The sequence below is a fragment of the Adiantum capillus-veneris genome, chromosome 12 (genome assembly GCF_014529385.1).
Source record: "Adiantum capillus-veneris isolate H3 chromosome 12, ASM1452938v2, whole genome shotgun sequence".
In the NCBI taxonomy this organism is placed as follows: domain Eukaryota; kingdom Viridiplantae; phylum Streptophyta; class Polypodiopsida; order Polypodiales; family Pteridaceae; genus Adiantum; species Adiantum capillus-veneris.
This window is the reverse complement of record NC_140942.1, coordinates 45,964,974-45,978,485: the sequence shown is the minus strand read 5'-3', so window position 1 is coordinate 45,978,485 and position 13,512 is coordinate 45,964,974. Positions and strand designations below refer to the sequence as shown.

Sequence of the window (13,512 nt, the reverse complement as noted above, 5' to 3'; positions counted from 1 at the left end):
ATAATGTCAAGTCTCATCACATAAACACTGCCGTAATAATCACCAGATACCAAATCCCACTCCAATTCCAATTCCACAATATAAGTCCAAATCCAAATCACTGTCATTATGTACCCGGGTAACAAAATCATACCAGTTACAGTGGTGGCCAGCCACTGCAGCATGATTTTGTGATTGGTGTTGCCTAAATCGGCGAATCTACACCAATATGACGTGCTGCCTAAATTGGCGAATCTGCATTTGATATTGTTTAAAAAAGCATGAATTTGCAATATATCAATGTGGTGTCTAAATTGGCGGATCTGCACCAAGATGAGTATCTACACACTGCCTAAATCGGCGAATCTGCGTGTTGGTGACCAATGGACTAGGCTAGACATAAAAATATTAGCTTTCTGTGTGACACCACTTTGGAGTATATCAAAGTACTTACAAATTGTTGTTCAGTATCCCAAAGCACCTTAGCTCACCAGAGTAGATACATAGCTTATTGACAAATCATCTCGATGAAAATTCCTGTGTGTGGCGAGCATGAGGGTCTTGTAATATTTCAACTCATGTGTTGAGCAGCGTAACTCTTGTACTACTTGAAATTCTGTTCTTGTAAAAACCATTTTCTATCCCATCATTTGTGTCGCAATACATACTTGAAATCAGAAAGAAAACGGTTCAATTTATCTTGTTAGAATACTCAGCTCATGTGCTAGGTGAGAGTGTGAGATTTCTGGAAAATAAGCACACAAAATTTCAATATTGCCAACTGCATTGGTCAAAATCAAACAATATTAAAATGGGGTTGTGCTGGGCAATTAGCACGAGGTATTGGTTAAGGATGTCCTTGCTTTAAGGTTTACGAATTGTACATAGTTAGAAAATTCTGACTATTTATATGAGATGAAAGGAAAGGACCTATCAGTAATGTGGAAGGATTCTTTGCCTTAATGTGACCCAAGGCGTGTAAAAATTTAATTGTATCCACTTTTATTTTTATTCTTACTATAGGCGGCAAGCAGAAAAATGAGTAACCAATACATTATGCAAAAACCAGTAATGAAAAAATTATCACTGCCTAGCCAAAACTACAATAATGATTTGAGCCTAATCGTCCCAGATTGCGCAGCCCCGTGGATACCTTGCAGTCGATGAGTATTGGACTTCATCAACTAAGGTCTGGGATCGTGATTATCGTCTCTAATTTTAATGTGGTCATCAATTTTTGAATTGGCCAATGATAGTCATGGAACCTACGTAAGGTGATGATTTTTATGATTATGATTAGTATTATTTTAAATTTGTTTATGCTACCACATCTAGAATATGCAACAATAGAACACCGGAGTTGATGATAAAAAATACAAGCACATATGCTTACGAAGGACAACATGACTTCCTTAATGTATTAACTGTCTGCAAAAATCTTATTAGACCAAATTGATATAATCCTTATGGATCCAATACAATGTCTAGGTACAAAAAAGAAAAATGTAGTATAACAAAAGATTGAAAAAATTGTCATTAGCATCGGTGTCAATTGCTGAGGATGCTGTACATTGGGCATTTTTTTTATTAAAAAAAACGTGAAAAAGCCTTGCAACAGTCGCTCAAGAGCGTTGTCGATGGTCGCCAATTGCATGAGGGGGAGGCTTCCGTATCAGATGAAGAGAGAGCACCACTGGCTGAGGGGGGGTAAGTTGCAGGTTATGAAGGAACGAATGCTACAGAGAACGAAGCATGTGAAGGTCGTGATCGAGCTCTCTCACACACACACACAAATTCTCATATGCAGCTCAATGTGATGATTGATGTTTACGCTACGTAGAAGCCATGATCTTCATGCTGACAAACTCTCAATTCATACTCACGAGTACTTAGGGCTTTATGCAAGTGAGCAAGCTGAGCTGTATAAATGAACTTACTTCCTCTGGAGACCCTGCCTCTTGTTGCATCAATCACACCATAGCCTGGTTCCTTAGAGAACCACGCCCAGGCAGTGAAAAGGTAGATGGCACATTGTAGATCAGCACAATTGCCCTTATACTCCACAAGAGGGGCAACACTGTGAAGTAGCGATATGGAGACTTCGCATTGGTAATTGTTGATCCAGTTGGTGCGAACGACGACTCTGACAGTCTTATCCTTGACAGTGAAGTGCCTTTTCATGGCTTGTCGCTTGGTCCATCCGGCGGAGCTGGAATTTGCAGCAGCAAAATCGTTGAGCTCCCACAAATGATGTACGCAATGGCTCACGTTTTGCCAGTCATCAATGTTGTCATCAAATATGTGAATGTGAGTGTCAGTCTCTTCCCAGTTCACCTTGCCTCTGGGGTTGTGAACATGCAGCCTTGTCTCGTTGCGCCAATGCCGTTCATTCGGTGCGCCGATCTTGATCAAAAGCAGATAGAACCATTTGTCATATACATAATAATCAGCATTGAATGGGTTGGATAGGTTATCTCCTTGTGTGACAGGAGGTTGACATCTTCCTGAGTATTGGATGGCCGCCAGCGGCCGAGAAGGGGCTGGGAGATGTTTCGGTGCTCGTCCTATAGCACCGAAACTGTGAGACCCCCTTGCTGGCAGCATCTCCATGTTGAATATTGTAAGCTTGCAGAGGTAGTACTCTACCATCAGCCCATTGCAGTGTTCTCTGGGCATGCTGTATAAGCATTGTTGGTTTGTATGCATTCGTGCCAGATTACATAAGGAAGCAGCCCTGCTTGTTAGGCCCGTAGTCTTGGGTGCTTATGTGTTCGTCTGCATGCTGCTTGCTTTGCCCTTTGTTGTGGGCGCCATGCAGACGAGCATCGACTGAACTGAGCAGAGCCGCCCCTTTTTTTTTTGTATGGTTTGTATGTCCCTTGATAGGCAGCTGGTAGGGAGTGAGCGCAGAGAGAAAACTGTGGCTGCATGGGGGATAGAGAGAAAGTGAGATTGGTTGGCGGCGTAGTGTGTGTAAGAGAGAGATAAATTGATCTGGCGGCTACTCGTTGGTTGGTGGATAGGTAGAGAGAGAGAGAGAGTTGAGTGGCTGATCTGAATGGCCGCCTTTTGGGTGCATGCAGGGGTGGTGAGTGGATGCGCTAATGGAGTGTGACGCCACTGGTGGACAGAGGGTTGGGTGATGGCACTGCAGGATGAAGTGGGTGAGGGTTAGCGCCCTGGTGGTTGGGCTGTAGTTTGATTAGAGAGGGAGAGAAAAAAGAGGTCACGTAGCTGTAAATTGCAAGAGAAATGCATGGAGGTTGGCGGTCGAGAGCGGTACTACTTGAGTGGCTGGCAAAAGCGAACAAGGGAGAGGGTGATAAGCGAGTTTCTAGCGGCTGATTTTTTTTTTAAAAAAAATGAGAGGGTGAGAGTCTGCGCCATGCCATGTGTGTGCATGTTGTCAGTTGGCAAAAACTGCATGGCGATTAGTGGGAGAGAGAGCTCGAGTGTACTTTTGAATGGTCGAGAGGGAACGGCAAGCAGCAGTGACAAGATGACCAAAATTGCAAAGCAGTGAGGCCACTTACCACAGTGGGTTGCGCCATAAACGGCCATGCAAAATAGGGCATTGCATGGTAGCTCGATCTTCAGAGAGAGTTGATTGGGGGCTGTCTCTAAGGCGTGTTATGATGGGGGCTGATGGACCTATCTCGAGCCGCAAGTGAATCAACATCCGAGTTGGGGAATTAACGCCTACATCGTCTTCCACGGGCAATGTCAATAGTCCACCCTATCGCTCGCAAGCTCCATCGTGCTGATCATGTGTGATGTGATGCCTCTGGTCATCACAACGGATTTCCTTCATATTAGTCTAAATAATAATAATAATAATAATCCTAATTTCGGAGCTAATGATTGTGCTTATCTCCTCATCATCATCCACTCCACGATCAAGTTTGAGCACAGCTCAAAGGTTCACTCGGGATCGTTAATCTTCCTCTGCCTCTATTCTTGTCTGCGTTCAACTTTTCTATGACCTTAAAATTTATCCTCGTAATCCTATAATGTAAACTGTCGCTAAGCCCTCTCGAGTAAGATTCTGCTCTACTTAATATCGACCTACTAAATGCTATGTATTACTCCTCTTTGTCATAACTAATCATCTCGACATGATTTTTAGTTTAATCCATGTTTTCTATGTTTAATTAACACAATATTTACATTAACGAGCACTAAATTATGGCGATAAAGAAGGGACTCTAATTTAATTTCAAAAATTCACTAATTATATCATACAATCAACATTAATCAGTACAAAGTGAAGCAATTCATGGAATCTACCAACACAAGAAAGAAAAATACTTAGCTGCTGCTTATCGATCATAATCATTAGTCTTGGAGCATAGCCTAAGCTCTGATACCACTGCTACAACCGGAAGCCTGGCTGCCGTGCAAAATACTCGGAAATAGCACGTAGCAAGACATAAACCGACTTATCGACATACCTGGCAACCACATAGGCGCACAATCGCGAGATACACGAACAGAGGGAGACAGAGTGCGAGAGAGAGCAATAGGGCGCGTGCAGACGCACCTCCTAGAATGGAGTGCTACGCCGGCACGGCGAGAGAGAAAAGGGAAGAGGAGAGAAGAGCAACGTAAGCACTGGGTGCAATCTCCCCCCGCACAAGAGTGACCATTTCCCTCTTGCACGTATTTGTTATATAGATTTCTTGAATGGTCAAATTGGTTACAAACTGACCGGCCGGACATAATTGGCCAAAGCTCACAAAGAGCAATTGAATAATCAAATATACATAAAATGTAACATCCTTCTGCATAATCCATTATCTGCTGATGCTCTTGCCACCTGTCAGCTGCAATAGATAATAAAATATCAATTCTATAACAAGTTGTGACTTGCAAATTAGACTCCATTGACTGTAGGAGTACAATGGTCAATATCAAATGCATCTAGTACAAAATCAATTTCTATGTCAAAATCAAGTTTTGTGGCCTAAACCACTGCCTAAAAATCCCAAAGATTTAGGAGCTTTATTTCTTGGTTTGTGAATCTTTCAGTACTGAATGAAAGGTAGAGCTTTTGTGATAGTACTGATCATTGCTATATCTTCATCCATTTGCTCTTGCATCCTTTCTGACATCTTTTGTCTATCCATAAACTTTTTCTGCACAGAACATGGTGGAGAGGAAGAAGACTCACTTGTATTCTCAAAGTCGTAGCATGGTGTGCCAGGTAAAGCAGGATGAGGTGTTGCAGAAGACAACGATGAGGTTGTAGGTAGTGTTGTGGGAGTCTTAGATCTTGGCGATGGAGGATGGGAAACAACGAAAAGTTGTCATGTAGGAGACTTGTGCATGAAAATGCTAACACGTCTCATTGTTATACGGGTGCACACCATAAAAGCTCCACTACTTTCCGTTTTTGGATTTATGTGCACCAAATTTGACGTGGCACACATGCATTCGTCACTTTTGCCAGATGTGACATTATGCCTTTTATGATTTGATCATTGATTCCATTTGGACCATTACCTAAGACTGACTTGGGCTGTGTCTGGTGGTCTTGAATATCTACTTGCTCTAGAAGTGATGCTATTACTTGCATGATATGAAAAAGATTCAAAGACTCTGCTTCTGGTTCATACTGGTCTACTAGTACCAATGTCTCGAAAGGACTACTATCAACATTCTCTGGAACCCCTTCACTACTAGAATAGTAAAGCTTAATTTTGGCCCCATTATACACTCTAGGCATCAGTAATCCAGACAGATAGTGCAGTCTGACTGTACCATTGGAGAACACCTAGTCTACTTCATATGCCCAGACTAGGCTATCTTGAGGTTTGGTTTTTTGCTCCCAATTTAGATTGGTAAAGTAGAACTATATATCCTCTATGAAATTCTCTGACTTTGATTCTATTGTCATGCCAGTGCTTCCTTCGATGCTGACTCACATCTTGTTCCAGCATTTCTCGTTGCCTTAACTCATTCAGTCATAGTAATTCTTCCAATCTCTACTGAAGATTGTGATTGAAGTCCATGCCATGCTCCACTGCTTGTCGAAAACTTGACACAATTTCTTCTGTTCCATATACAATTAGGAACAATGTCATTCCAGTGGTAACCTTATAAGTTGTTTGGTATGCCCATAGAGCAAAGGCTGTATTGGAGTGAGAGGAGTTATAACTACTACTCTACCCATCCTCTAGCATGCATCACAAGTTTTTCAAAATGCCTTGACATTAGCTATCATAGCTTGCCACCATAGTTCTAATTGAAATATCTTCTTATAAGTGATGTCAATAGAAAAATGAACTCATGAATCACCACTATGGGCTTAAGTAATGACCTCTATTCTACCATGCATTGGTACACATATTGTCATAAAAAATAATATCTAACCAACCCAAATGATTTTCTCATATTAAACTGATCACTTAATGTGGGAGAATAAACGGGAACAAGGGTTAAGATATAGACATGTGCTCAACACGGGGCCAATGGTAAAGGATCCCAAATGAGAGATGGTCTATCAAAGAGCAAGGCTAACCAATGGAGCATAAGACCTTAGGGTTAGCTTCATTGAAGACCTCCAATAATATGTGTAAAAGTCCTTTGACCTTAGGTAAGCTCGGGCTGAGCTTGAGGCGAGGGAACCCGACCCAGCTCGAGGTGCTTGTCATGCTTGTCATGCTTGATGACTAAGGTGCTTGATGATTGAGGTTCTTCAGATGATTGAGGTGCTTAATGATTGAGATGCTTGAGGTGCTTGACATGCTTGAGATGTTAGGGTTGCGCTTGAGGTGAGAACCCAATCCAAGCTTAAAGTGCTTAAGGGACAAGCTTGAGATGCTTGAGGTGCTTAATGATTGAGATGCTTGAGGTGCTTGACATGCTTGAGATGTTAGGGTTGCACTTGAGGTGAGAACGCAGCCCAAGCTTAAAGTGCTTAAGGGCCAAGCTTGTGGTGGGAACTGGGCCTATGCATGAGGGGTTGAAGTGTAAAAAAGTCAAAGATTCAATCCCTACAAGGAGGGGGCGAGCCCTACATGAGGGGGGGTGAGAGAGAACACCCACACACTCACACAAGGCATGCATGGTACAAAGAAAGCAAAAGGGACACTTGTCAAGTTCCTCCTCATGTTTCCCTTATTGTGTGCCTGAAGCCTATTGGTTGGCCACCCAAGGGGTCCAATGATAATTTAGGGGATTTAGTTAATTTATTTTGCATTTATCAAGTCCTCTCTCTCAAAGGCGAAAGGGGGACACTTGTCTCAAGGCTACCCTTGCTGCTTGTAATGCCTCCTGCTTATGATTGGCTAGGCCTGGAGGGTTCCAAGGACCTTCAAGCATGAGCTACAAGGGGGGTCGACCCAAGGAAGCTAGGGGGTTGCTTAGGGGGTACACTCACCCACACACACTCACAAACACTCTGATTGTGTGCTAGGCAAGGTGCAAGAGCTCCATCTTCTTCTCCAAGCTCCTTGAGAAGTTGAGAGCCTACACCAACACTCTTGGCTATGGAATGCAAATCCAACCAAGAGCTATGCTTAAATGATTAAGCTTTCCATATTCTCCATTTTCATTACTATGCTATTATGTATGCTAAGCAAGAAGAGTGATGATAAGTGAGGAATTATTTCTTTCTCCTATGGAATACTTCTTCTTCCTCTTCCTTGCTAGCTCTCTCCACCTTCGAAGGTGCTTGAGGTCTTGGGACTGAGGCTTGGGATAGTTAATGCTTTCCACAAAGTGCATGTTATGATTATTGCAAGAAGGATAATGGTTTATTGCAAGTAGATTAGTTACTTAATGCAAGTAGATTAATTGTATTGCAAGGTAGATTAATTGTTGCTTTATGCACAAGTTGATGCATAAAAGTATACATCCTCATGCACTCAAATGATTTAGGGAACACAAAGACTAATGATGTTCACGAGTTCTTGATTGTTTTCAAGCTAAGATTGATTGTTGATATTATGCAAAAACTTGGTGTATGAAGCTTCCATCTCCATATTGCCAAAGAGGTCTCAAGGAACACAAAGATTGTATTGTATTAAGTCTCTCGTAATGAGAGAATCTATAATGCAAATGCCTTTTGGAAGGGGGACCGGCTCCACATAAATCCGATCCTCAACTGTTGTCATATTCTCTAAAATCTCTCTCTCTCTCTCTCTCTCTCTCTCTCTCTCTTGCAAAGGTATTGCTCATGCCTAGTTAATTAAGTGTTATGATTAAGTTGCTACTACCAATTAAGTACACCATCTATGCTCTCAAAGTTGCTCACTCTAATTCTCTGAATTCCGCTATTCTCTAAGTTCATAGGCCATTTCCATGACATTAGTATCAGAGCATTTGGTTTCTCTTTTCTTGCTTAAGAAGAGAGGTCCTTAAGTCGCCTATAATTGGTTGATGTTGTTAATTTTATTAGGGTAAGTGGAACTGGGATCTATTATCGGTTTTGTTGAGCCCACTATGTGGGATATGGTGCACACCTCGGGAGATTTGGACTTAATAATGGAGTCTTTTTAGACTTGCCTATGGCTTTACCATTATTGAGCCATAAGAAGTCCGAAAGGAGCTAACCCTCGGAAACTCTTCTATGTTAGACCTACTCCTCTACTCTCTATAATTAACCACTTTGAGCCATGGGTGTAGATACTTAAGAGCCGATTTTCAAAGGCTAAGAGGAGTGGCAACTAAGGTTTTGAATTGCCAAATCATACACTAAGTATATACATAAATTTTGTTAACATGGCTGACAATAATCAAGAGAGTAGAACGAGCATTGATAACTTTGATTTTGCACATGAAGGTGCTAATGATGATGCTCCCATGTTCATCAAGTGTCTTGTTTCTAAACTGCAACAAGCTATGGGAAGCCCAGCCCTACAAGGTGAAGTTTTCCAACAACTTCATAGTTATGGTATTCTCCCAACTCCCCCAAAAGAGAGAGCACCTGAGAAGTCTCTTCAAGATATTTCCAAGAGAGGGCTCTCTATGGTGAGAGAAGAGGAGAACCCATATGAAGCGCTTAAATGATTACTAGCGGGCTTACCTCCATCCAAGAAGAAAGGTGAATTCTCTACTATAGAGCCTTCCTCAAGAGAAGGAGAAAGAAGTGAGTCTCCCAATACTTCTGAAGATGTGGCTCCAAGAAGACAGCAACCTCAACGATCTCCAACCCCCCCCCCAAGAGAGAAAGATTTCCGGAAAGTCCTCCTCCTCGTTATCACAAAAAGAAAGAGAGGTACCAAAAGAAGGAAAAGGAGAGAAAGAGGTCACCCTCTTCTCCATCTTCATCACCTTCCTCATATTCCAATGAAGGTAGCGGCTCTTCTCTCAAAGAGCCCAAAAGGAAAGGCCATCGCAAGTCCTATCCGGTATGGAGAAGGTCCAAGAAGCTGAAGAAGTTCAAGGAGGGAGGAAAGGACACCACTTTTCTTAGCTATGATGGCACCTTTGGTGCTACGGACAAGATCTTGGCCTTCATCCAACATTTTGATGTGGCTTTTGGTGATGAGGACTTCATGGAGTCCTCGAAACTGCGTCAGGTATCTATGCATTTCAGAGCCCCGCTCATCAATGGTGGGCTAGCCTACAAGCCCAAAAGAAAGCTCCAAGGACATGGAAGGCTTTAAGAGCCTCCATCTTGAAACAATTTCTGGCAAGCAACACTAAAGACAATGTCCTCACAGAATGGCAAAGCTTGAAACTCTCTCCCTACGAGTCTATCCAGAAGTATATAGATAAGTTTTGGGATTTACTTCTCAAAGCCAGTGTCTACAAAAAGATAGGCTTTGAGTAGCAAAAGCAACAATTTTGTGCGGGTCTTTTTGACGAGATGGCCGAGTATATCAACTCACAAAGGCCTAATGCCATATCGGCGGTCATACACCATACTATGGTCGCCTCTCAAATCAATTTCCAACAAGGGGTTAAGAGAAACTCTAAGCCCATGGAAGTGAAGGATCAAAATGAGCCTAGAGGAAGGAATAATTCTCAAAATTCCTCCAAAGGCAACTCTAGCAACACTGATAACAAAGCTAAGGAGAAAGGATTCTACAAAGGTAAGAATAGACTCTCTCCAACAGAGAAATAGTGTTATCGTAAGGATAACAAATGATACAAGTGTGGACAGCAAGGGCATGTCTATCGTTCTTGTCCCCAAATAAATGCACGCAACAATCCGCCTTGAGTTTCTAAGCTGGAAACTCCAAAAGAGGATGCTCATAGCAAAAGGCTTTTGTTTTTCCTAAGCTAGGAGATATGTACATACATGTTTATGAGTCGGGTAGAATTCTATCCCATGTAAATATGCATGCTTTTCACAAGTTAATGAAAATCTATATATTCATATACATGATTTTTGTTAGAAAGTCTGTAAATGAATTCAATGTTTCAACCAATAACAAAAAAAAAAAAGACGGGAATAAAGAGGAATTAGAATTTTCTACATTCCTAAATGGATTCCAAAATGTTTTTATTGATGATACCCCCGTGAGCTATCTCCACAATGAGGGGACGATGACCATGCAATGGAGCTTTTACCATGAAGCTCATTGCCTAATAAGCCTCCTTATTGAGCTTTATAAGCTCCACAAGAGGCGTTCAAAAGGCAATAGCATGAACTAATAAGTTTTGAGAGAGATTAGGCTTTCCTCCAGCCAAGAGAAAAGTGGATTTTTTAATAAAGAGATTCAATAATTAGGTCACATTATCTCTAAAGGTGGTATTTGTATGGATCCACAAAAGGTAGAGGTAATAAAAAGATGGCCTAATCCAAGGAGTCTACATGAGTTGCGAAGCTCTAAAGGTATGAGTGCATACTAGAGATGCTTCAAAGGAAAAATTCATGCTTATAGCAGGTCCCATACATGACTTAACAAAAAAGAACGTTAAGTGTACATGGACTACAAAGATAGAAAATACTTTTGAAAAGTTCAAAGAGAAACTTTTCTCTCAACTTATGCTTACACTACAGGATCTCTCTAAGCTATTTGAGGTCCAATGTAATGCGTGGATGCATGCCTTCAAGCAAAAATTTGCTTCAAGAAGGGAATACCATAGAATACAAGATTCAAAGACTCAAATCCAATGAGCGAATGCTGGACATATACAAAAGGAACTACGAGCTGTTTTACATGCCGTTGACACATGGAAGTACTTCTTGCAGACTCCATCCATGATACAAACCAATCTCTTCGACAATCAAATGAGGTGGGAAAATTTCTTTTTGCAATTTAAATTTTACATTTGTCACATTGCTGGCAAGCACAAGCATGTAGCCGATGCACTTTCCCGATGGCCAAGGGTAGATAGGGTATCAATGGCAACTTACAATGAACTATGTTTTATGATAGTTAAATATGCTTCTAACCCAAGCTTTAGGGATATAATAATAGCCTTTACAAATGGAAGAAAAAGAACCACTCACGTTAGAGGATGGTTATCTTCCATACCTCAATAGGCTATATCTTCCTCACTTCCCATGCTCCTCCCATATGCGGGGCAAAGAGGAATTCGAATTTATTCTTTTAGGAATAAAAGCATACTTGTATTGGCTTACCAAGAAACAAGAACATACAAGAGTATGTTTCAAAATGTATGGTATACCAAAAGATGAAGTATGATAGAAAGACCATGGCTTGCCAACATCTAATTGTGTCGGATAGAAATCCTACCATGACCACTAATTTCTGATAGAGTCTCTATCAAAACTAGAATAACCCTCTTATGTTGGCCTACTATTCCAACGGATGGCCAAAAGGAAAATCACAAAACTAATGATCCTTGATCTACTAAAAGCTTGTGATTCGAGGTAGATCAATGCTCAAAATGGGAGAAGTACTTACCCTAACAACAGTATGTCTCTAATAACACGAACATACTTCTAAGGGGAAAGTACATTTCGAGGCTAAAGACGGAAGATCCAAACGTCCCTTGTAGCTTAAGGTACCTGGGAAGATCTTCATTGAAAAGGAGTATAGCCGAGATCAAAACGAATCTTTTTAGAAGATTAAACAGGCTATATCCATCTATTAGCTAGGCAAAAGAGGCTCCTGCCATTAGGCATAAAAGAGCCTTATCCTTTAAAGAAAAAGAAAAAACTAATATCTAACCAACCCAAATGATTTTCTCATATTAAACTGATCACTTAATGTGGGAGAATAAATGGGAACAAGGGTTAAGATATAGACATGTGCTTATAGATCTATCTCAACACGGGGCCAATGGTAAAGGAGCCCAAATGAGAGATGGTCTATCAAAGAGCAAGGCTAACCAATGGAGCATAAGACCTTAGGGTTCGCTTCATTGAAGACCTCCAATAATATGTGTAAAAGTCCTTTGACCTTAGGTAAGCTAGGGCTGCAAGCTAGGGCTGAGCTTGAGGCGCAGGAACCCGACCCATCTCAAGGTGCTTGTCATGCTTGATGACTAAGGTGCTTGAGGTGCTTGATGATTGCGGTGCTTCAGATGATTGAGGTGCTTAATGATTGAGATTCTTGAGGTGCTTGACATGCTTGAGATGTTAGGGTTGCACTTGAGGTGAGAACCCAACCCAAGCCTAAAGTGCTTAAGGGCCAAGCTTGAGATGCTTGAGGTGCTTGACATGCTTGAGATGTTAGGGTTGCACTTGAGGTGAGAACCCAGCCCAAGCTTAAAGTGCTTAAGGGCCAAGATTGTGGTGGGAACTGGGCCTATGCATGAGGGTTTGAGGTGTCAAAAAGTCAAATATTCAATCCCTACAAGGAGGGGGCGAGCCCTACATGAGGAGGGATGAGAGAGAACACCCACACACTCACACAAGGCATGCATGGTACAAAGAAAGCAAAAGGGACACTTGTCAAGTTCCTCCTCATGTTGCCCTCATTGTGTGCCTGAAGCCTATTGGTTGGCCACCCAAGGGGTCCAATAATAATTTAGGGGATTTAATTAATTGATTTTTCATTTATCAAGTCCTCTCTCTCAAAGGGGAAAGGGGGACACTTGTCTCAAGTCTACCCTTGCTGCTTGTAATGCCTCCTGCTTATGATTGGCTAGGCCTCGAGGGGTCCAAGGACCTTCAAGCATGAGCTACAAGGGGGGTCGACCCAAGGAAGCTAGGGGGTTTCTTAGGGGGTATACTCACCCACACACACTCACAAACACTCTCATTGTGTGCTAGGCAAGGTGCAAGAGCTCCATCTCCTTCTCCAAGCTCCTTGAGAAGTTGAGAGCCTACACCAACACTTTTGTCTATGGAATGCAAGTCCAACCAAGAGCTATGCTTAAATGATTAAGCTTTCCATCTTCTCCATTTTCATTACTATGGTATTATGTATGCTAAGCAAGAAGAGTGATGATAAGTGAGGAATTATTTCTTTCTCCTATGGAATACTTCTTATTCCTCTTCCTTGCTAGCTCTCTCCACCTTCGAAGGTGCTTGAGGTCTTGGGACTGAGGCTTGGGATAGTTAATGTTTTCCACAAAGTGCATGTTATGCTTATTGCAAGAAGGATAATGGTTTATTGCAAGTAGATTAGTTACTTAATGCAAGTAGATTAATTGTATTGCAAGGTA

General features: G+C 41.7%; 1 protein-coding gene across 1 annotated transcript; it reads right to left on the bottom strand.

Annotated features, from left to right (window-relative positions):
* Positions 1-1,434: 1,434 nt before the first annotated feature.
* LOC147445688 (uncharacterized) lies at positions 1,435-2,822 on the bottom strand. Its single transcript, XM_086526089.1, has one exon. The coding sequence runs from the start codon at positions 2,683-2,685 to the stop codon at positions 1,807-1,809; it is 879 nt and encodes a 292-aa protein (XP_086382215.1). The 5' UTR covers positions 2,686-2,822; the 3' UTR covers positions 1,435-1,806.
* Positions 2,823-13,512: the final 10,690 nt, after the last annotated feature.